The sequence below is a fragment of the Pterocles gutturalis genome, unplaced genomic scaffold (assembly GCF_000699245.1).
Source record: "Pterocles gutturalis isolate BGI_N339 unplaced genomic scaffold, ASM69924v1 scaffold24795, whole genome shotgun sequence".
Taxonomy (NCBI): Eukaryota; Metazoa; Chordata; class Aves; order Pterocliformes; family Pteroclidae; genus Pterocles; species Pterocles gutturalis.
The window spans coordinates 21,293-45,859 of record NW_010141775.1 but is presented as its reverse complement, the minus strand read 5'-3'; the positions used below and the strand labels follow the sequence as shown (position 1 = coordinate 45,859).

At 44.0% G+C, this 24,567-nt stretch overlaps 1 protein-coding gene across 1 annotated transcript; it reads left to right on the top strand.

Moving 5' to 3' along the window:
* Positions 1 to 590: 590 nt before the first annotated feature.
* LOC104460165 (39S ribosomal protein L23, mitochondrial-like) lies at positions 591 to 11,477 on the top strand. The gene is made up of 3 exons (XM_010084146.1): positions 591 to 695; positions 2,559 to 2,632; positions 11,129 to 11,477. Exons 1-3 carry the CDS (start codon positions 614 to 616, stop codon positions 11,291 to 11,293), a joined length of 321 nt encoding a protein of 106 aa, XP_010082448.1. The 5' UTR covers positions 591 to 613; the 3' UTR covers positions 11,294 to 11,477.
* Positions 11,478 to 24,567: the final 13,090 nt, after the last annotated feature.

Below are 24,567 nucleotides of genomic sequence, written 5' to 3'. Positions count from 1 at the left end.
TGCGGGAGGGGAAGCCGAAGTGCCAAATAGTGGCCTTTGGGCTGGGTGAATGGGATTCTGCCTCGGGGAGAGCTTTTGGAGGGCTGCGAGGGCACCAATGTGCTTGGCTCCTCTTGGTGAGGCTCAGCCTGCCCAGGGACAGGTTCAGGGAGGAGGCAGCGCTTATGAAAATGATCCAGAGAAAGCAAGGTGATGTCCAGGTATTTGTCAGGACTCTTTCATTGTGACCAGTCTGGTTGCACACCCTAAAGCCCACAAGCTTGTGCAGGTTAGAAAACGCTATTCAGAAGATTAGAAAGGTGTGTCGGCTCTGCCAGTGAGAAAGGCTGCCCACTCTCACTGGATACAGCATATATCTGGGGTTGTGACTGTTGAGGCAACAGAGGATAAAATATTTGTCGCTACAGTTTATGGATAATGCATTGCTATAGCAGCGTGTGATCAATGTTGAGTTTATACTTTTATGCAGTAAAGCTGCCTTGGTTAGAAGGAGAAGATGTATTTATTCCAGAGTATCCCCCAGTATATAAATATTCTGTCTCTGTTTTATTTTATTTAAATATTTATACTTTTCCTTCTTTTTTTTCCCCAAAATGTTTTTGCATTGCCTAGGATGACAAAATTGGATATCAAGAATTACCTTGAAAAAATATACAATGTGCCGGTAGCTGCTGTGAGGACCAGGATACAGTATGGTAAGTGTAGTTGAGTGTTCCAAAGGGATGAGTACAGCATCCCTGCACAGCCAAAATACAGTTTTCCTATCAAAAGGTCCATTAGATTTCACGGAAGTTTGGTTCTAGGTGCTTAGCTGGTGGCGTCTATCAGCTTAGTTGTGTGTTTGTCCCTTCAAAAGAATATGTACCACTTCATATTTGGATACTTTGATTAGATTATGACATAAGTTTAGTTTTAAAAAGAAAAAAGTGTATTTAAAAAGCCTTATCGTTGTGACACAGTTATCTAGCTTGTGCTATATGCTTTTGTAGTTGGTACCATTTCTCCTTGTATGTGTCTCACACACCAGTGTGTGTCTCACTTCAGAAGGAAATGCTTCCTGTGTTTTAATTAAATTAGTAATTAAACTTAATTTCGGTCATAGCCTTTTTTAAAAAAAATTAGTTGATGCTACCTGACCTGCACACAGAGGGGGTGTTATGGCCTAACAAAAGGCAAAGTTTGTAGACCAAAGAAAAATATTCTATCAGACTAGTTGATAATATCAGGAAAACATCTTAACAAACTTTTTATTTTTCATTAGCTGTCATTACCACATTTTTGTTGCAAACTTGTATGCTTCACTAATGGTGTTTCTCCCCTGTGCCACTCCTACCAAAAAAAAAAAAAAAAAAGGCCAAAATGCCAACATAAAACCAACCCAAGAGAAAAAGAACAAATGTTCCTAGTTTAAGTTATGCTGAACTCTGACTTGGAGCAGAGGGACCCATTTCTATCTGAAATAAGCTAAATTTATATAAGGTCACCTTTACATGTGAATGCTTCCTTCCCCAGAGCTTCTCTGACTGCAGTTTGGGTGCAGTGCAAAGTCAGGAATATAATTTTCGTGTTATTTACCTTTTTGATCACAAGGCAGTGCATTAATCAAATGGAGAGTGACTTGTCAGTTCGAACATCTTTGCTGGGTTTTTCTTTTTTCACGCAGTGACTGTAGTGAAGGAATTGATTGATATATTTATAATGGTAAGAGTAGGGATGATTTTAAAAAAGGGATAGGAAAAAAAGAGCTGTAATAATGAAAAATAGAGAATGAAAAAGCTTCAAAATAAGGTTGTAAAACTCGAAACATAGAAGAAAAAGAAAACAGAAAGATCATCTGTAATACGGTTATGTGAAAAAAATGAAGTTTTAAATACCAAACACATGCAGTTCCAAACAGCACTGAAAAATGTTCATGCTTGTCCATATAATCATTTAATCCACCACTGGTAGTGGAAGTGATGGTAGAATGCATATATTCAGGGATAAAAGAGGAAAAGGGGTTAGAATGTCTGATAATTGAGAACTTTGATGGCTGCCTGACTTGCAGGGAATAAATTGGGCTTCCCGTTCAGTTGTGACCAGCATACTTGCAGAAGATTGAGGTGCTTTGGTTTTTTTGGATGTGGAGTGTAATTTCTTGAACAGGTCATTAGCTGGGTAGTAAAAATGGACAAGTTTGAAGCTGTTTAGTGGTAGTTTCCTCCTTGTCTTCCTGAAGCTGTTGATGTTGGGAGGACAGTTTATCACTCCTGGCCCCATACTCAGGAGAGTTATCTAATGGCTTCTTTGCAAACTTTGTGCGTGACGTGAAGGCACAATGGCTGTCAGCAGCCTGGGTCTGGTGATGCCTTGGCTCCCTACTTGAAAATGAGGAGAGTTTTGTCTACCAATTTTAGTACAATTAGTAATTGTGATACTGTGTTAGTACTGAAGACAGGGTATTCCTCTTAACAGTAAATCAGAACTAGTGAAGTCTCCCCTTCAGCTTGGCTTGGCTTTGCTTTCGGGAACTTGGAAGTCCTGGGAAGTAAAAGGTGGGGCTCTCTTCATTTCTTCAGGTGCAAACAACAAGAGGAATCACAAGAATCAGAGAGTGAAGAAGCCAGATTACAAGGTTGCCTATGTACAGTTGGTGAGTTGACATGGCTGCTTGTGGGGAAAGAGAAAGGGATTGTTAACGAGCCAAGCTAGAAGTAATGTTAGTGAATTGTTTGGTTGGCTGAATATTTCTGCCAATCCTCTAGTAATGACATTTTCTTTCATATGTTCCAGAATGTATAAAGAGATTTAAATGACTTAGTCCAAAAATCAAATTGAAACAAATGGTTGGTTTTCAAGTCCTGTATTTGTTTAAGGTCTGTATGGAAGTTATGGTCTGATGTCATATGGTGCTGCGTTGCCAGTGAGTTTCATGCTGACCCTGTACTCTATGTGCTGGCAGGTTCACGACTTGTGTGGTTGATTGCTGAAATGTCCAGTAAGTGAAAGAATATATTGTAAGGGTAGGGAACTTCTTACTGAAACTCTTTGGATTTCAGAGAAGACTAAGGCATATTCCTTGGAGAGCTTTTAGTCATGTCTAACAAGCGTGCTTTGTGGCTAAACTGGGTTCTGGGTTGGTTGCCCAGTGGAAAAGGACCTTCATGTTCTTATGAGTTTCTTTCATAACAGGAGCATGTTATAGTTTAGACTTCTCTTGGGCTTACCTGTCTCTATGTAAAAAAGAAATCCAACCAGTGATAGAAAACCCCTTTCACGTACCAAAATTACGTTAAAGGAATGCTATTTATGGTTGTAAAACCCTAAGCTCAAAATTGCTGTTGGCAACTTGACCTCAGTGTTACTCCATCCTGAGACAAGGAGTCAGTTCAGTGAGGGGAACACTGTGTGATCTTAAAGACTGCATAAAACTTTATATGGACTTGGAGTCAGACTAAAGAGGCACAGACAATGGGAAATGGGAGGGGTTTTTTTTAGTTTTTCAAAGTTTAAATGTGCTTAGAAGTTTTTCTCTCAGCCCCTTCTGGGAAGGGGAGTGGAAAGAAAAGTGAGGAGAGTGTGTTTTTCTAGACAGTCCTTACCTTTAAAGAACAGTATAAAGTACAGCCATAGAGTCACAGAATGGTTTGGGCTGGAAGGGACCTTAAAGCCCATCCAGTACCATCCCTTGCCATGGGCAGGGACCCCTCCCACTAGCCCAGGTTGTTCAAAGCCTCATCCAGCCTGGCCTTGAACCCCTCCAGGGATGGGGCATCCACAGCTTCTCTGGGCAACCTGGGCCACTGCCTCATCACCCTCACAAGAAGAAACTTCCTCCTAATATCTCATCGAAATCTGCACTTTTCCAGTTTAAAACCATCACCCCTCATCCTATCACTCCACCCCTGATCAAGAGCCCCCCATCTCTCCTGTATCCCCCTTTCAGCACTGGAAGCTACTCTGAGGTCTCCCCGGAGCCTCCTCTTCTCCAGGCTGAACAACCCCAACTCTCTCAGCCTGTCCTTGTGCGAGGGGTGCTCCAGCCCTAGAGCACCTCCAGGTGCTCTGTTAACAATGTTTATAGAAAGTAACAGAGTTGTATTTAGATGAGGACTAACCTTGGTTTACTGTGCTGAAGTTAAAGGCAACCTCCTCTCCCTGAGGATTTTGCATTAGGATGGCTAAAAACCGCATTCCTTTTTCAAGTAAGAGTTCTCTGCTTTAGTGGGCAAGTTATCCCCTCTGGATAAGGCTTTGAACAACCTGGGCTAGTGGGAGGTGTCCCTGCCCATGGCAGGGGGTTAGAACTTGATGATCTTTAAGGTCCCTTCCAACCCAAACCATTCTGTGATTCTATGATTGTCTGTGCTAGGTTTTTGTCTGTGAGAGATCAGGTATGAATGATTCATTAAGAACACAGCTGAGGACAGGAGTGATGATGTGTCTTACAAGTTGCTTTCTCCGAGTGTTGTTCCTTAGTAGATAATTGCAAGCACTTCTCATTGTTGTGGCCTCTTGCCTAGTGACTTCTTTGCTTTTAGAGACTCATTTCGCAAGATTGAAGCAAACACGGATCTTTAGCAAACTGTGGTCAATTCTCAAATTTTATTTCACTGTATTTAATGGTGTCTCGTTTTTTTTGTCTGCTGAGTCAAGAAGGAGGTAGTTTGCCACCCATAGATTCTAAAGGGAAGAGTGGGAAGCAAAATGCTCCTACTCTGTGGGGGAAACCACTCATTTAAGGCCATGCCTTTGTGCATTTATTTCACATCAAACCTCTGAACCTAGAATAGTTTTCCTTGTGTGCAGAGGAGAATTACCCAAAGTAGCTTGGAGTTACTGCAGGTGTACAGCAGTAACTCTGGCCATTCCTCCAGCCTCTCATTTTGTCTTCTGTGCAAATGAGCCTGCAGCGAGCCGTGTGGTACTGTGGTTGAAGACTATTCTTGGTTGTCTCGAGACAGTCCTTACCTTTAAAAGAACAGTAGAAAGTACAATGTTAATAGAAAGTAACAGAGTTGTATTTAGATGAGGACTAACTGTGGTTACTGTGCCATATACTATAGTATGATCATAAGGTTTTAAAGAATGCCATGCTTTCCGTCTGACCCGTGAACGGGGTCGGGGGACCACCTTTTCGTGTTGTACTTCATCCCAAGTGAGGGAATCCTGACCATTTGCTGAACTCTTGCCGGTGAAGCTTGTCTGTGCATTTCCCCCTCACCTTATTCTTAGTTTCTTTGTTTTTCTTTTTTTTTTTTTTTTTTTTTTTTTGTGTGTGTGTTGTTGTTGGTGTGTGTTAATTCCTTTGACATTTAGGTTTGTCTGTCTTTTTTTTTTTCTTTGTCTTTCTCTTTTTCCTTTTGTTCTTTGCTTTTCAGCACTAACTCTGGTGTCTCAGACAATGAGCTCCCAGTTCTGTGTTCACACCAGCTTTAAACAGTGGTTGAGGCCAGAAATGCAGTGTCATTTCTGAAGCTGAAGTTTTTGCCTTCATTCTCATTTATGGTGTGATCCAGGCTGTAACAGGCCCCATGTAGTCCATTGTTAATATCTGCCTCATTTAGGAAAGCCTTTGGTAACCGCTGTAAAATCCTTATTTTCATGAGAATTAGTTTGCATCTGCCATGAGTCAGAGTAGCTGGGCTTTCCCACCGTTTTTCCCAGCTGTGTTTTCTCTTATTAATCCAGTTTCAAGTTAAAAACTGCTTATGACTGGAAAAATAAAGATGTATTTTCGGGAGGTCTTGGCTTGATCTTTCTATTGCCCACTAGGTGGAAGTATTGCTCTTTCCAACATGACTTGGTAGCGCTGTGGTGTGCTTTACCTGAATGAAATTGTGTTCTTATGGCCATTACGCTTCCCTGCTTCAGAAACCGTCACCTTGTGTGTCCCAGTGCAACGTAGATATCCATTAACTTACTGTCTCGAAGGTGGAAGGTGTATGAAGTCATAGTCAGCATACCCTCAGGTGTTAGATTAGTGCCCCAGCTGTTCCACATGTTAGAATTGTTGTCCTTTCTTTTCCAAATACTATTTCTTGGAGATTCAGAGTTGTTTACTTTGTTCTCAGGCTGTAACTGGACAAATACATGATCTGTCCAAGCATAATATTTTCACATTAAAAAAATACCTCAAATCATATAAGACTGTGGATCAAGAATATCTTGCCATTCCAGAGCCTGCCTGCCTTTTTTCTGCTTTTGGAATGTGGTGAGAAGGTTTTGAGTTAGAGACCTGTGGCCCTGGGTGTCAAATGCTACTTTTTTTACACTCTTTTGTTTTTTGTGTTTTTTTTTAGTTAAAAAAGCCTACATATTTTTGCAGAGTGGATAAAATGAATGTACCACAGCAACCTTTCTCTTACTCCAATACAGTTATAATTATCCTAATGTTATTAAAAAAAAAAAAAAAAGAAGAAAGGCAGTGGGAAACTTCAGAGTCGCATCAACATCAGGGAAATTAAAAAAAACAACAACACCCCCTCCGCCTCCTTCAGTGCTGGTTTAGCTCAACAGGTGTTAGCACCCGTGGGAGCACAACTGTAGACAAGCCTCTGGAATCCAGACCTATTTTTAATTAAACCTGTTTTGAGAAATCTAATGGAGATGGCTGTAAAAAGGAGTCTGACCTTGTCAGCGTTAGGACTAACACCTATTCAGCTGCGTGAATGATGGCCCTGGTGGGAACATTTTTGCGAATGCTTTCTCCTTGAACCCTCTCCAGGGTGTCCGGTACGTTCATAGTAATTAATTTGCACATCAAATGTGACAGAAGTTTTCTTTTGACATGTAAGGAATTCAGAGGAAAATTGGATGCTCTGTACTCTCTGTGATTCCTATGTGGATTTTTGAGGTTGCTTTCTGCGCTGTTTTGCCGTACGTTTTAACATAGGTGTTACCACTGCAATGGCAGGAGAATAGTTCAAGTGCACTGGATTATTAAACTGCATTTGCTGCTACTGCTGGAATGAATTCCGTGCTGTTAGGAGTCCAACATTTTTTTAGTTAACGATATTATAAACATCACTTTTCTCCTAATTCTGCAGGACAGTAGTAAGTGCTTCAATTATCTAAATAAGCAGAAGATCTCACAGTTGTTTACACGAGCAGTGTTTGCTGCGTCATTCCTACATAATGGTATCTGTGCTGACCTCCCATTCCTAAACTTTTCAAAGGACGCAAAGGTCAGAGAAGTATAAGTGAGTTTGTGCTGGATAATCCTTCCAGCAGTTTGCTGACATGAGGCTCGGCAGTGGAAAGGCTAACACTTGACTTCGTAGGCCTAATTACAGTCACTTAACCTCTCCTTAAAATGAATGGAGGCAATGGGATAATTCCTACAGACTAGGAGAACAAGGTGTGTTTGCAGCCTTTCTAACAAAAAAAGGCTTGAAATCAAAGGGGAAAATAAATGTTTGATGCTTAGGTCACTTTTTATCTTGAAGGATGTTAGCATTTAACAAATGAAGCCTCGTAAGACCTTGTATATAAATCAGTTTTACATTTGGGTAATGCTGAAGTGAGGGTTAGAGTTGCGCAGGAGTAGAAGTTTAATGACTCCCATTTCTGTAATCTAAACACTGGACCACACATCTCACTTGTACATAATCTTAGAATTTGTAGGAAAAAGGGAGGTTTTTGGGAAGACCCTAAACTGAGAATAGCAATGTGTAAAATCATCATGTTGCCTTTATTTTTTAGGTGTTTTAATACCACCTCTCTGAGTTGCTATATTTGGGTTTTTTTGTTGGTTTTTTTTTTTAACATTATAAGGACTCATATAAGAACATGTGGTGGTAGAGCTTATCCTGACAAACTCCAGAGTATCAGTGTATCACCTCACATTGGTGAAAAAGTTCTTTTGCTGGCAGTGCAGCATCCAGTTCCAAGACAGACTAAATTATCCAAGCAAAATTATTTTTTTCCCAGTGGCTGTCTTTTTTTACAGGATTTTCTTTTAGCACAGCCATGTCAGGTAGGAAGGTGTTCTTATTTTCTCCCGCTTTCTTTGTTTGTCTAACTAAGGTAATTATACTGGCAGAAGTTCTGAAGGAGGGCTAAGCCCTGGCCTTTTTAGAGCCCATATGAGCTTATGTGAATTTCAATAATTCAGTAGTTAAAAGGGTGATCTTGTTTAAATGTCTTGCAAAAGATAAAACAGTGAACCAATGCAAGGTATAGGAAAAAGCCAAAATTTTGCTTTCTCGTTGAATATGCCAACATTTCATGTTCTAGCAGTTTACAAACCAGATAAAACCCTGTTATAGAAATTTAGTTTTTTGCTTTGTTTTGGTTAGGATTTCATTCTGAGGATGCATTTATCATGTGGTTGTCAAATGGTGGCTGTATAGAAGGGAAAACTTTTCCAAAGAAAAAGCATAAGAAAAAGCAGCACTGCATAAAGGAGTGGTGATTCCTCCATTCCTGTGGTAGGCATTTATTTTTTGAGAAGGTGGCATATGAGCTTGAACCTAGGTAACCTCTGGCATTGTGTGGGAGATGCACTGGACATAAATACGCCTGTACAGACTCACAATCCTTTATGTAAGCTGATGCCTTTTGGTATTTTTGAAATTTTGAAATACTCAAGATACAGGCCTCTTCTGAAAACTAGCTACTGAGCATGCACAAGAGCTATTTTTCATACAGCTTTCATCACTTCAGAGTCTTACAGTGCGGTATTACTGCATAGTATTGTTGCTTAAGATTTATCAACCTTCAGTTCTCAGGGTGTAATGTCTTGGCTGTTTTGAATTGTGTCTGGCTGCCAGCCAAAATCAGAATTTCTTCACAAAACAAGAACTGGAAAGAGCCAACTTGTCTGTGCTGATTTTGATTTATTAGAAGACTCCAGATACAAATTGACATTTTTAGCTCAATATTTGACTTTCACCAGCCTTGAAATGGGAACTGTGAGCACTTTGATAAACAGCTGAAAGGTTTGTCTGGTTTCGCTACAGCCTCTGTGTGTATTTTTTTCATTTTCTTTTTTTTTTTTTTTTTCCCCCCTTCTTTTAAAAATAATAACTCTTTTGCAATGCTTACTGAATTACCTTGGATTTTGTTAGTGTGCTTTAGGGACAGCTTTCGTTCATTCTCCAGTGAGGGAAGTGCACTGGTGCTGGAGGCATACCAGAGTGGAAGTGCTGCATAACATGAGCAGTCCCTTACTACACTGGTACCAATATAAATAGTTCTCTGATTTGCAGTGTAGGTGGTATGCCTACCATGTTAGCCTGAATTGTTTTCTGACTTGTTTCACCAAAATGGCTTCCTTTCCAGGGCAGACGAGTCCTTCAAATCGGCCCCGTCTGTTCTGTAGGTACCACGGCGGCTGAGTGACCCACTCGCAGTGTAATTAAAACACAGTAATTTTTTGTAATATAAACAAATCCTTTTCCAAATGCTTCAGTGTGCTGAAATCTTGGCCTCAAGGGTGCTTGCTGCTGATCCTACAACAGAGTTTCAGTAGGGTACAGCTTTGGGATTGCTTGAGGACACTGATAAGGTTTGTGTGCTTTGAAATGGAGCTGTGCTTTAATGGTCACGACGGCTATGACAAGCAGACCTGTTGGTAATTTAAAGGTACAAAAGAGTTGAAAGCTCAGAGTGTACGCCATGGAAAGGAAAACCTTGAGTTGTTCCAGTTGATCTTACCCAGGCTAGAATCGAGGAAAGAGCAATGTACACAGCAGCTCCCTTGTTGTTTTTGTTATATGGTCAGGCTTTTAGGAAACCCCCAAGAAGTATGCACTACAAAAACAACCGGAGCATTGCTGGGTATGAGTTGATATTTCCTAGATTCTAGTCTGGATAAGCTCAACTGGGATAAGTCATGTTTTTTCTTTCCAAAGTATATGCTTGAGGTTTAAATTCTTTCACACCTGTAAATTACCAGGTTGAACGTATGTGGCTAAATGAAACATAGCACACATTCAGCTGGGTCAAGGGCATGGTGACTGGGGTTTTTTTTATTTAATTATGTCACATTTCTGATCCCAGAATGTAGTATAGGTAGCTGTGTTGTGGAAGGCCTCTTTCATGTCCTTTGTGGAACCATTTCATAACTGGGCCTCTTGTTTGATTATATTTATTGCACAAATGTAAAGAATGACTAATCTGAAAAAAAAAAAACCAAAAACCTGTTTTCATCTGAAGCAGTTAAATGCTTTTGTTGAGATTTCTGTATGTGGTATTCTGCCAAAGAAGTGAATGTATTGTAAGGTTTGTAAGTATTTTGGAGTATAATTTTAGAGTTACGAGTTACCACTTAGCAGTTTCATTGTGCAAAGTTCTGTACAGAAAGGAAGGACTGATATTGTTGAGTTTAATGAAGTTGTGCTTAGTGTGAACACCACTAAAAAGTAAGTTGATTATGTTAATGGGATAGAACATTTCCACAGAATAATGGTTTCCTGCTGTTAGATAAAAACCAGAGACCAGGCAAATGTTTATTTTCCAAGTGGGAGACATAGATCTGGTGATGATGTTTCACTCAGATGACTTGTCTGTTAGGCAGAATGACTGATGCAGATGTAATCACTTTAATCTCATCAGTGATGTATTAGACAGATTGTTCCCACTGTAATTGTTTTACATTACAGTCTGTATTCCTGTTGATAAGAGACCTCTGATAGCTGTTATTCCGTATTCCCACATTACACCCCACAGTAACAGCTGCTGAGACTGTTCTCTCTTATCTTAGCCGAGATCTAAACAACTATAACCTCTACCCATATCCTGAGTGTTAACATAATGAATGCCTGCTCCACCGTGTATTTCCCCGATGGTGTTACTTTAACAAAATCAGTTATTTTGCTCTTCTTGCTTTTCCTGTACGACTCATACACCACCTCTGAGCTGGTTCAAAGTCTTTGAAGAGGTGTCCATCTCCTGACCTTTCATCTGTAAAAAAAGATGTCGGTGTCTTAATTAGCACACAAAAGAGGAGAGGCTGAAAGTTAGCTTTTTTGGGGAGGAGGGATATGTACATATCTTGGGGAGAGGGGTGGAAAGAGGTCTTGGGAGGTAAAAGGTACCATTTGCGCTAGCTGAAACTTCAGGGTGGTCTTTCATTGTAAGTACATGCATCATAGCTACTGCAGAAGGGCTGGAATGTCTCTCTGACCATTTGTTTTCTCTTTAGGGCCAAGGACAAACCTTTCAGTTTCCCAACCTATTTCCAGAGAAAGAACAAGATGCAGAAACTCGCTCTTTTGATGACTTCAAGGATGAATATATGGAGAGAGAGCAGCAGAGGCAGAAAGGTGACCCCAGACGAGGTGGAGTTCCCGATTGGTTTGGACTTTGATGCAACAAGCCAGCTGCCTTTCTTTAGGCTCAGAGGGATTTTGGTCAGCAGAACTTGCACTCTTCCCTTCTTGTAATGACCGAATGTTTATTTTTGAGCAGCCCTTGCTAGTGTGTCTTTTTTCCTGGCTGTTTGTGCACGACTGCAACAAAATGGCCCTAAAGAAATAAAAAGGTAAAATAAATCTGACTCCATCAGATCTTTCCTGGGAACTTGTGGACTATTTCTAAAATGTGGAATTGCTTGTTGCTGATTCTGACTATGAGAGTGTTGTGTTTACTTTCTTCCTGCTTCTATGGGTTGTTTTGAGTAGAAGTGGGAAGCATTTTATTTCCCAGAATAAGTGTCGTTTGCATTGAATAGCAGGTATGAAAGTCAAGATAGGTCAGTCAGAGGTGGACATGAAGGTGTAGATAACTAGACTGTTGGCTCAGGGGGTTCCCTTATTGTCACTTACGGTGTCCTACCATCCCGTGCATTGCCTTCCTTGTAAAGAGACCCCCCTTTCCTGGAGATGTGTGTGTGATCTGATTGCACTTCTTTGGTAGCATTTATGTGGCATTTTGGTGACAGGGTTTATTGGATAAGCTCATCACCAGGCAGGCACATGTGTGGTTGATCCCCAGAAGCATCAAGGAAGAAACAAAGGCATCGCACAGTCTCTGCTGGCTGTTGAGCAGTGCAGGTAGTTGCTTGCAGTGGCCAGCCTGCCCTAGGAATGTTTACTGGCACGGCTGTGCTGGTATTCCTTCCCCTGGCCACAGCTACCTTGCAGTGCTGGCAGGAGTCCTGTGTGGACACAGTTGTATTGGCACAGAAATGCTTAGGCTGTTTTGTGCTCAGAACTAATAAAAAGACTCTTTCTTACTTTTTCTGGTGCGACTCCCTCTACTTCCAAGTTGCTGATGCCAGTGCAGTGGTAGAACTTTTCTAGGCCTTCAGGGTTGCCACGTTCAGGTTTTTCATTTCTTGGCTCTGCAGCTGTTTCTCCTTGCTCTGATGAGGATATTTCCTCTTTTCCTTTGTCAAGTAGTGTGTTGTACTGGTGTGTCAGTAACAGTGGGGGAAAAGGAGGACTGGGAAGGACTTCACTGCAGATAGGGAAGGGTGTGTTTCTGCAGGCTCTTGGCTATAACGCCGGCACATGCAGGGTTAAACGTACAGCTAATGTTTCCCTGGCTTTTGAATTCTGCCACTTGGAGCAATTGGCAGAGGAGTGAATGAGCCTATGCCTTGCACGCTTCTACCCGGGTGCTCTCCTTTATTGTTCTGTGTCTGAACTTCTTGTTTGGACAGCTAGCAAGATGTTTACAAGGAAACAGCTGTTCCCCAGGGAGGCAATCCAAGTAGGATTTTACGCACCCCCTTCTGTTCATTAGTAGCCTCTTTCCCCCAGCTACTTCCCTTCTGCACGACAGTCCATCTCCTCCTGTGGTTTGTTGCTTACAGCCCCAGTGACTCTCCCACCCCATTCTTGGTCCATTTTCCAAGGGGGATCGTGCGTGATGATCAAAGTTAGCCGGTGCTTAAACAGAGAGATGCTCTCAAAGAGGAGGAAGATAAGGGAGGATTTGCTACTCCCAGCCTGCTAGCAGAGTTATAATAGTAGATGTGGAAAAATACTGAGTTCACTGAAAACAGTTCTTACGTTTGGCGTATCTGCAAAGCCAACACTTCCAGAGTCTTGTAGTGACCTGTGAAACTCCAGGTTAAATCAGGAGCTGGCCTGCAGTTTTAAGGTAGGATGACTGAATTTGTCTAGATTCAAGGGTCTCTGCTGTACGCAGCCTCCCAACCAACCCCTAATTTTTTTAATATATTTTTCTAATGGGGCTGTTTCTCAAACTCCCAGCTCAGTGTGGAGCTGATCCATATTGGGGCTAGGGCTTTGTTCCTACAGTATAATGTAATTGAATTTGCTATTTTTAATTCACTATCCTTTGTGGTCACCTCCAATATAGGTAACTCCGTCGTCTTCACCACGGTGAAGATAAAATGAAAATAATTCATCTAGTGCTTCCTAACTGGTTGGTCAGCCTTGAGCAAGCAAGCAGTCAGGTATGTGATAGTTCTGGATAAATGAGGCTGTGTTCCATGTGTTAGGTGTAACAGCAAGAGATATATTAACCATCAGCCTCTCTGCCTTCCCTGTTGCGGTCCTCAGGAGAGGCTGGAGTCACCAGCTTCTGTACCAGCATTGAGAATCCAAGCTGAGAGGAGTTTATTTGCAGTCCCAAATATGCTCTAGGCTGAGTGAGTGTCAGAAGCCCCTGAGGAGGTCTTCCATGCTTTGTTACTCTGTGATTTCTCTATGCGTGATTAATTTCTAGCTCATGTTCGAGACAGGTTTCTGTCTGGAGTGGCACAAAAGGGAGAGACAAGTATACCCATATCTATACAAAGTTGCTGCAACCAAATTCTAGCAGATACTTGGGCTACTTAAGAGAGCAATGTTACCAGCTGCCTCTAAAATAGTATTCCTGTGAAATTAAGATTAAAAAAAAATAAAATTCAAAGCCCCTGACCCACCATTATTTTGCTTTAATGCTCCTGATTACCATGGAAATGGGATTAAAAAGATCTTGAGTCTTTCCCAGTGCCTCGTTGGCCAGTGTTTCTGAGGAAGTGCCAGTGCTTAATATGGTCTGGTGCTTCACAGCTTCACAAACCCGATCCCCCAAACTGTACAGGTAGGGTAGAAGATAATGGAGATGATACTTGATAGTGAAAGCAGAGATTGTATCACGTACCAGAGAAGTACAGCAAATGAGTGGCGAAACTAGGACAAGGACTTGGAATTATGTAGTTTTGTTCACTAAAGTATGCTCCTTCCAGCACATCCTGATGTTTATTTGGGGTGAGGCAAGGGATGAGCAGATCCTATGAGGTCACATCTAGCTCTAGAGGTGTCGAGCTGTCCTTGGCTGTGTCAGCAGCCGTACCTGTGGGCCAAGGATTGGGATATACGTGTGAATAACTTCTCCAAGGACCAAAGTAATGACTTGGTTGAGGAGGCTGATGTTCACTGTGGTGCAGGACAAGCTACATCCCGCACTTGGCGTGCACAGCTCTGCAGCTGCTGGCTTCTCTGACGTGCAAGGGAGACGTTGAACGCAGTTTCTTTCCCCTCTGAACGTCTGCAACCCCCCAAAGAGAGTAATGTGCTGGAACAGTTAGTGGATGCGCAATGGACTGCGTTGGCCACTCCGATGGAGAAAGGCGTGCGGCTGCTGAGCGCTGTCCCAGCAATACCAGTACGCTTCAGGGGGAACACGCAATTGCTTTTTTGTTTGCTTGTATTTATTATTTTTTAAAATAAACCAGAATGAGTTGCAGAGACAGTGACGTGACTGTGTAGGCTTCGTTACAGCTTGGGAACGAGTTTTGTGTTGTAGATCATGCTCGGTTGGGTGCTAGGGACAGGTTCCTTGGCTGGTTGAAGTGGATCACGTAAGAATGTGTGGGTGTCTGCAGGTGACCAGATTACTCTGTCTTGTAACCACTTGTCGCCTGAGCCTTGCTACGTGACCTCAGAGGGTGCAAATGTTTGTCTTCACAGTTCCCTTGACGTAGGAAGGCATATAGTGCTACTAAGTGGTTAGACACAAAGCTGTGGTAGCTTCATCTTCTGGGTGTTGGCTACACTACGTGAAAGATTAAGTGTGGCCTGTGCATCAGTGGCCAGTTTTACGGTCCTGTGCGTCGTTCCCTGTTTGTCAGACTACTGGTGGTTAAAAGAGAAAAGTCTAAATAAAACAAATGGTAGGAAAGAAATAAGTGCAACTTTATGGTGGATTCTGGAAAAGGTGTATTTTAATCTGCTTAGCAAATATTCTTGCTCTCTGCAAAGGAAAGCCAAGTTGCTGGGAGGGTAGATGGCTCCCTTTCATGGCTGAATGTGCCTGAGAATGGGTAATCCAGAGTTTCTGATACCTGCTCCCATGCTGGAACCCCCAAATTATGCATCGGGTGACAGATTCAACGATCTGATCCACTGTTCACCCACTGTTGTTAGCACGAAACAGTAGGAAAATTTTGCTTACTTTATCCCAGGCCATCTTGCTGTAGAAAGTTTTGTGCTTAGTGTGGTGAAACACTGGAAGAGGTTGCCCAGGCAGGTGGTAGGTGCCCCGTCCCTGGAAAGGTCAGGTTGGATGGGGCTCTGGGCAACCTGATCTAGTGGAAGGTGTCCCTGCTCACTGCAGGGGGGTTGGACTAGATGACCTCCATGGTCCCTTCCAACTCAGACTGTTCTATGATTCTATAAAAATGTCTTCATGGCTGGGGAATTCCTTTTCCATCCAGGTTATCCCAATTACGTCAAAGTTTTTATTTTATTTTTTTTTTTCAGGAAAATTGGTATTTTACTTATTTTAATTTTCAGGTTATAGGACAGACTATTGCTGCTTCAGCTCTGGCATGTTTGTGGAACGGCTTGCAGGGAGCGGTAAGGGTTGGATAGAGGACGTCTGCTTAGCGTGTGAAACAGGGCGAGGTACACAAAGCAAGCACTATTTTTGCTAGGAGGACCAAAAGCTGTAAAAGCGTTATCTTGACAGTACTGCTTTCTCCTGATGTAGAGTTCAAGGACTGCTCAGAGTCCAATTTAAAACAGTTGTCTGAGAATGGCTTTCCAGGGTGGCACTTATGCCAAGGCTCATAGGTACCACGGCTAAAAAGGAACATTGTGGTAATCCCTTTTGACCTCCTGAATAACACAGACCATAAAATTTAATGCCGTAGTTTCTATGCATAGGCCAGGGCTTGTGGTTGAATGTTAGCTGGAATGGATTTCAAGGCTTGAACTTGACAAGCGTTGCAGGATAAAGTAAGTTTCCTTGAATAAGCTGGGCCCAAACAGCACGAAAGTCAGCAACACGTTGTCATCTGTCCTGTGAATTTCCTGAAGTGGTCCTAATGGGGAAAACTGAGCGTTGATGTTTAGGAATCATGTGTTTGCACAGTAGAGAGGGAATTTTTATAAATATTATTTTCTTTAAATGCAAAAGGTTTTAGACTAGCAAAGATGACATCCTGGCTGAGCCATTTCTTTTAGCGTGGTTTATGGCTGTTTAGACAGAATTTGGCTCTTTGTGTATAGTACGGCTTATCAAAGTGTGTACTGCAGTTGTGGACACACCCAGCTTGCAGAATTCGGGCGATATCCCACAGTCACTTATCCTGGGCCTGAGAACACAGTAACTATGTTCTGCTGCAAAACAAATCGGTTTTAATTACAAACCAGGGCTAATTATCAGTATCTTAAACCTTCCTGCCTTCAGCTGTTAGTAAATGCTGCAAATGAAGAAAAAAAAATTTTTTTTGAGAATTTGTGCGGTGCAGAATTGGGCACTGCATTTTCTTCTGCGGTGACTGGGACTTTAGAGAGTATCCTGAGGCCGTACATGGTGTTCTGGGTAGGTAGATCTTGCTTTTGATCTGGCCTTTGGTTAGTGCTATCTGTTTCATTTTCCAAAGTTCTTGGTTTAGGAGTCAGACCAGTGTCAGTGATTCAAGGCTTGGAAAACCTCCTTTCCTAAAAAAAGGCTTGGGGAACTCCCTCTGCTGAATCCGTGTGGTTTAGAAGTATTCTGACTGTTGTCTGTATGTACCTGGAAAAGAAAACACTTATTAGAGTCAGAGCAGAGCTTAGCGTAGCTGAGCAAGTGAAATGAGCTGAGTAGAAAGGGAATGGCTGCGGGGTGGGCAGGTGATATCCTAAGTGGAGGGATCAGCCAGGGGGTTGTTCTGGATTGTGTGGCGCATTTCTCCTGAGCCTGTGCTGAACACACAGAGGTGGTGAAGGCCTCCTAGGTCATATAGTGCATCTTCTAAAATGAGGAGAGCCTGCTGCAGATCGGGCTGTGCCAGTGCCTGCACACATGGCAAACCCGGTTGTGTGATGTGTCACAACAGCTGTCAAAGCCTGGTCGTCATACCCAGAGTCTCTAAACATCCTGTTTATCCTTGCAAGGAGGAACATTTGATTGAAAGATAAATACCAAAAGGAAAAAAAAAACCCAACCCCAAAACTGGTGCTAGGATCAACATTTGCCCTTAGGCTAACAAACCTGAAAACAAAAGAAAATAAACATAGGATGGAGGCAAACAGATTTCCACACAAGGCCAGATTCTAAAAGGGATTTAGGAGCTTAGCTTGTTTTGGCGTGCTTGAAAAAGAAAAAGCCGACTGGGTGCCAGGATTCTTAGGGCTCCGTATGTGCATGCATGCTGCACGGGGAAAGACGGGGTGTCTGCGGTGATGTGAGGGGGGAATGGAGGATGTTGGAGCTGCCAGAAAGCTTTGTGCAGGGTCACCCTTGGGGCATAGCTTGCACGTTTTAATTTTTTTGAAAAATTGAACATGCTGAAAAAAAATAATCTCCAAGTTGGCAGTGAGATTTTTTTTTTTCTTTCTTTTTTTCTTCCCCCTCTGTTTGTTGTTCATTTGTCGCTGCACGGGAGGTCTGTTTACTTTGCTCAAGAGAATGAGGGACCCAAGAGACGCTGCTCTGCATGCAAAGCTTTTATGGAAAGGGCTAGGGGAAGAGAAGGGCAGGAACTTCCAAGCCTTTTGAAACAGAGCTGAAACAGTTTGTAGGCTGTTTCGTTTGTTTGGCAATGCATGTTGGGCTCGGTGTTGCTACTGCTTATGCAGAGGTAGCTGGGCCATGGGCTGCGAGGGTGGGTCGTGCTGTTACGGGCTGATCAGGCAGATCTCTGCAGGGTGAGCATGAGGAGGCATGAGAAGCCTTAAGACGTGGTGTTGAAGCTCTGAGTAGCTGTGTGACACTGCAGTGCCCCCTGCTCTGCCCATGGGTCCTCTCCAGACTAGAGGTGGTGCTGCTCTCTCCCGCCACCTCCCTGTTAACCCTTCTGAATGAACCAGCCCTGAAGTTCGGGGAGAATTCATCCATGCCATTAAGATACTCTCATGGATGAGCCGATGCAGCCCTTCATTCCAGGGATTTATTGTTTTAAAGGGGACTTTTCCAGAGCTGTGTGGCAGCCTTTGTTGCTTTAGATGACTCAGTTAACTTCTGAATGCTTCAGTTTCCCCAGCTGGGCTTCATACTGATTGCAACCTGCCTGGAGATCCAGCAGAAGGAGGGAAGTGGACATCTGCATTACTTTTGCTTGCTGGCATCTCAGTGGATGAGGCAGCTTTGTCCAGCTGGATTTTCCTCATGTCTTACGGTGCTGAAACAACTAGAAAAGGACAGTAGGGAGAAAAGGAAGGGTGCTGCACAAGGAGGGTGAATGTCGTTAGATGAACAGATGGGTGCATCCCTGGGGATACTTCTTTCATGTGCATTCTTCTAGGTTTCGGGCAGTGAAAGCGGTGGCATGTGGCAGGCAGCATACCCCAGTGCGAGGGAGGTAAGGGAATGGCTGGTGAAAGTAATGGGTAATTCACTGGAGCAGACTTCGGAGCTGTGCAGTGTTCTGCCATTTGGAGTTTTCTTATCCTTTTTGACTTGTGAGAGAGGACAGGAACTGATGGGTCTGCCTATAGCCTCAGTCTTGCGTTCAAAGTGGCAATTATTCTAACCCAAGTCAGTTCTTCTGGACTGCCCTAATGCATAGCAGAACAGAGAAATTTCAATTGGCAGAGGGAGAGGACTCCTTTTATCTCCATATTTCCTGTTTTAACCAACAGGAAAGCTGCTCAGTAATCCTGGGACATCTTTCTGTGTTGTACAGGATCCCTTAAACACTGGGACACACCATGTTGTTTTGGCCACTTTGTCTCCAAGAGGAGGGGGAGTTCAGGAGCCAGCTGTGATTGTAGTTAAGGAAACAAAAAAAACCTCCTGTGGAAAGAGATTGAAAAGCCTGTAAATATTCAGTTTAGAGGAGGGAGGAGTGAGAGGCAACATGATTAGAGATGGGCTATCCAGAAGTACCTCCCTTTACAATAAATGTAAGAAGGGACTGTCAAAAAAGAGGGCAAGATAGAAACTGACACAGAAATATTTTTACTCGATGTTGGGTTAGATTAGTGTTGTGCAATTCTTTGCCACAAAATATCAGGGCCAAGAACTTTGCTGGATGCAGACACACTCTGGCTGTTTCTGTGGATAACCAAGATATCAAAGAGCTAATAGCAATATTAAAAGAACAACAGTTTTGGGAAGTCATCAGTGCCACATGCGTCAAGGCACAAGCTGACTCCAGCAGACGGAGGTGGGGATAGGAAGAGACTTATTTCCTTGGGAAGCGAAATAGCCTGCGAGCTGTCTCTTGCAGGGTTTCTTTTTCTGACCTCTGGATCAGCCTCTCTTGTGTTGCGGAATCCCAGCTGAGATGGGGCTTGGGATAGGCAGCAAGTTGGGCAGCTGTCTCAGCTACAGTATGTCTAGATGTGTGTTAGACCCTCCAGGAAGGCAGAGTACCTTCTGCATTCTTCAGATGTCTGTTGTGAACATCTTGATTTCCTCCCCCCCTCCACCAAGAGGAAGGTAATTTCTGTGGCCTGGGAATCAGGTGACCGAACTTAACTTCCAAACTGTATTCAGCCGAGCTTGGGTCAATTCCTTAACCTCTCTTTCTGCCTTTGTTTTGTGTCGTAGAAATTATGGATGATCACTCTCCTCTGCTCCCACTTGTCTTTCTGCCTAACATCTAGGTGTCCTTAGAGAAAAGTGCCCCCTCCATTCCCTCTGTGGTTGAGTATGACACACTACACAAAGTATTGATACACTGAGATTGAAGGCTGGTTTCATTTATTTTTTTAAATCACTCTCTTAACTGTCTGGAAAAAGAAGTATGGGAGCTTTGAACACCTTAGCTGTAGAGCCATGCCATTCAGTAACAACTCCTCCGGAAAAGAGCTGTTTGTTTTTATTGTATTTTCTTTTCACTGCTTTTAATAGCTATAAACAACCTCTGTGTGGAGCGTGTCTTGAAACTTGTGACCAGCTGGGTGAGGGGGCCTTCGTATTGATTTCAAGCCTGTGGAGAGGAGAGCATAGCAGGTCCCTGACTGCTCCAGCCACTTCCTGCCTGCCAAGGAATGCTGGAAACAGAGGTTATTATTGCACAAGTAATTAAAGGTTCATCAGCCCCTACCTCTCTGATTGCTTAAGGCCATTGTAGTAAGGGACAAATACTCCTGCTTGCCCGCTGTTATTTGTTTTCTTCTTGCTCTGTTTTTCTTGGATTGAGAAGAGGGATTATGAAGACTCTTGAGTAGGATCTGGGAGTGCTGCGGTCTAACGCATTTGGCTGTGGCCCTGGCTATGTTGTGGAACACTAGTACTCAGAAGTGGAGTGTCTTTAGGGCCCCTTGTCTTCCTGCTTCTCTCCCAAATCCAGACACCAGAGAGATGGTTCTCAAAAAGCAGGTCCAAGTCACCCAGCCCCTGGCACAGGGTGGATGAAGAAGCCAGGCTTGAGGATCTCTGTGCCACTGAATGGCTGCAGTGCCTCCTGCCCTCACGTTAGCAGATACAGGGATTTTACTACAGCTGAGCTGGACTCCAAAAATGTAAGATTGGCTTCTAATGGGAGGGTTTCCTATGGATTTTCTTGATGAGATAATTTTCTCTTTCTGTGGTTTGAACTCTGAAGTTCAGATTTTTGTGTGTTCTCTCCATTACAGTGTGCAAGAAATTACTTTGTCTTTTAAATAGACAGACACTCACATATGTGCAGGGGCCTCTTCGAGAGTACTAAATATTGTGAGTCTTTGACAGAATCACAAGAGCAGGGCAGACTGAGCCACCCACCCTTTAACCATCTGTCCCTTGAGATCCGGAGTCTTTTATCTCAGGGGAGCACAGCCCACAGACATGGGAAGTCATGTTGCTGTCCTCCAGTTTTTCCTTCTGTGGATGAATGATCACCACCACCACCAAACAAATGAACCCCCATTGCATTGACTTCCCTTGTGCTTCAAGAGCAGTGGAAGAAACAGCTGAGAAGGAAAAAAGAGCTGGCTTTCAGCCCCATTGGTCCAGTAGCATTGTGAGTGAAGTTTCCAGGATGGCTGGTGCAGGGTGGGCATTTCCCTCCCCCCTGGGAGTGTAAAAGGGGACTGAGCTTGGACTGTGCTTGGTGCCTGCACCCCAAAAGCATCCTTGTAGCTTGAAGACGTTTTGCCCCGGAGAGCTTGGCTGCAGGGGCTTGGCTGTAGCTCAGGAACAGCTTGAAGGGCACATGTTGGGTGGGCAGATGGAGCGGGTGATGGAGATGATCTGCTGAAGAAGGGGAAGTGTGGAGCGAGAAGGGGAATGATAAAAGGGCAGCCGTGTGGGCGACCCTTTGGGAGCAGAGGAGGGCATAACTCATCTCAAAAATTGAGTGAGAGGCTAGCAGCAGAGGAGGGCATAACTCATCTCAAAAAGAGTGAGAGGCTAGGAGTGAAATTGCCTGGCATAAGCGGCTGAGGCAGAAAAGGGCTGGTGGAATGATTAAGTCTGGCAGACCTGAGGTTATTTTCTCTGTGTGTCTGCAGGGGAGTCGAATAACTTCTTGGTCGGTCTGCAGAGGCTGTCTAATCAACAGCCCCAGCGCTGGTGGCAGCCCGGGATGCTCCAAGGTAACACTCCCCCTGCCGCAGAGCAGAGGGGCGTCTCCAGAGGTCCCAGGGGTGCTGCGTCTTGACACGTTAACGCAGGCCCCAGCCACAGCAGCCTTACAACAGACACTGTGTAATGGCCTGTTTTGAATTTGTATTTCATTTGCCTCCCATATGGGATCAGTTTTTCCCTTTTCTTTATTTTTTTTAATAGCGTTTTTCCTAGTCATAATAATCAGTGTTTCCCTGCCTCCCCCCACTTCATTTTTCACAGCTGGCTTTGATTGGTTTCAGTCCTGCAGATGCTCCTTCGGACTGAGAAGAAGGGGCAAAGGTTCCCTTCTTTTTCAGCACGAGGTAGACAGCCTTGCCGAAGGGGCGGGGGAGGCCGGCGTGCTCCTGGACTAGCTGCCTCTTCGCTGTGGCCCCAGCTGGCCTCTTGTGCATCTGGTGAGGTTTGCCAAATTGCGAGATAATTTCTCTGCCGAAGGCCTGGAGAAGATCACAAAGTTGATGGCGTGCATGCCCCTTCTCTTGCGTCGTTGGAAAACAACCCTTCTTGGGAGCAAGAGGGGCAGGATCTCCAAATGCCTTGTGCTTCCAGGCTGGGGGTACAAAGGGCCAGAGTGCATCTGGGATCTGCAAAGAGCTCGCCGAGACTGACTCAGATTTCTGTGTCTGTGTGCCATCAGGCTTACGACAACTGCAGCCCCTCGTGTCTGACTGTGCAAGGTACGTTGTCCTTTGTACAGGGCATGATTAACCCGCGTGACACTGCGTAGTGCATCGCCAAAAGGAACTGGCAAACGCAAAGTGTCTGAATGGGTATGGGGAAAAAAAAATAACTGTCGGATGGACAGGCAGATTTTCCTGATTTTTCAGGCATGAGTCAAACACGAATCACATAGCAGAAAGAAGAAACTTCCCTTAGAGGCAGCCTCATCCCCAATTGCCCGATGGGGGGTTTCTAGCAACTTCCTTCGAAGCAGCTTGTGCTGGTCACTGTCGGAGGCGGACGGTTGAGCTGACAGTCACTCGGCTGATGTGTTACGGCCATTGCTGCATTCCAGCCACCATCCAAGAGAATGAGACATCACATTGCACAAGACCAAAAGAAAGTAAATGTTTACAGGCACAACGCACATTGCAGCTTGTTACATGTTCCTGAGTAGTGAAAGAAATGAAACAATAATTAAAACAGGTCCCAAGTCTCAGTGTGTATCCTGGCTCACAGCGCAGTCCTCTTGGAGTGCTGCCTCTGCCTCTCTCTGATCCCAGCCGGAGCAGTACCGCTGGGCCGTTGCATCCAGGTCAAGGTCTTTCCAGTTACTCCAAGTACATCATCTTTCTGAGAACTGCAGAAACCTTTCGGTGAGGTGACTTTATGGCTTGCAATGACTTTGGGTGCTTGGTGTTTTCCCCATGTACAGCAGCAGTTGTGCGGGGATCTCCCCAGCTGGCTAGGGAGATGTTTGCCTTGGGTATCCAAACTGTCAGTGTGGGGGAAATTATAGATGGATTTATTCACATGGGAGGAGGGTGGAGAAGGTAGAAGAGCAGAAGAGAAGTGGATATTTAAGTTGTTTCTTCACTGAATTATCCCTTTTTAATGGTCTGGCTTGTCTCTGTGTGCATTCAGGGAAGCGGTTAGGGTGCACGGAAGCAGATGTAGTGAAGGGCTGTGTTGGCACACCGGACAGCTGTACCGAGAAACAAGTGTGAGTAGCTACTTCTGCTCTCCTGCTCTGAGCACAAGGTTGGTCACAGCACGGTTTGAAGGCTGGGATGGCTCCCTGGGGGGAGCCAGGTGGGTGGAGAAGAGGGCCTCTGTTCTGGCTGCTCTTCCCTCTCTTTTCCCAAGGAGGAAAGTGGAGGGCTGTGGTGGGGGGGAGTTGTTTCATGTGAAAAGATGAAGCAATGGAGTCTTTCTCCTTAGGACAAGGCAATAGGGAGGGAGCAGGGATGCTCTGTGGGTGATGGTACCTCCTCCCAAGCTGTGAAACTCTTGTCGCATTGGCTTGGCCTTCACACCAAGAGGAGAACTTAAGTGACTCTGAAGGTTAGTCCTTGCCAAGGAGAAAGGCCTTTTTAGTAATGATCAGCCCACTATGCGCATGGCACAGCAAGACAGACCTCCACATGTGCGTTACACTGGTCTCGGGCGTAAACTTAATCTCCAGTTATGAGCAATAGCCCTAGCTGCTGACTCACTCGCATTGCTTCTCTTGGTTCTCTCAGTTGAGCAGTGAGGTGGCCAGATATTCATTTTACCTGAAATAAGAACTAAGATGTCTACTGAAGGTATAAATGTCTAGGCTTCCTGTAAGGAACAGAGAGAAATACAAAAAGCCTAGAGTAACTAGCCCAACAGGCTGTCTCTGAGAGCACACCTACGGCACTGGCTAGTGCCCGTGTATCAGGCAGGACAAACGTCCCCAGCCATTGCTGAGGCTGCAAATAGGTTGGATTTGTTGTTTAGTTTGTATATAAAGGGTACTTTTGAGAGGTGGCAGCTCCATGGTCTCTTTTCTTACATGACCGAGTTATTTAAAGATCTTGTTGTTATGGAGAAATGCCGACTTTTCTATAAGGCAAGTTGCAACCTGCTCCCATGCGGTGTTCTGTTACAGCTTTGCTCTGTCCTTAGGAAAACCAGATTTGTTTTGAGACTCGCTGGACTATTCTGAAAGCAAATGGTAATGTCTCAGTGAAGTTAGGGGAAGAAAAAATTGGCCAGTGTGCTTGTCAGTCA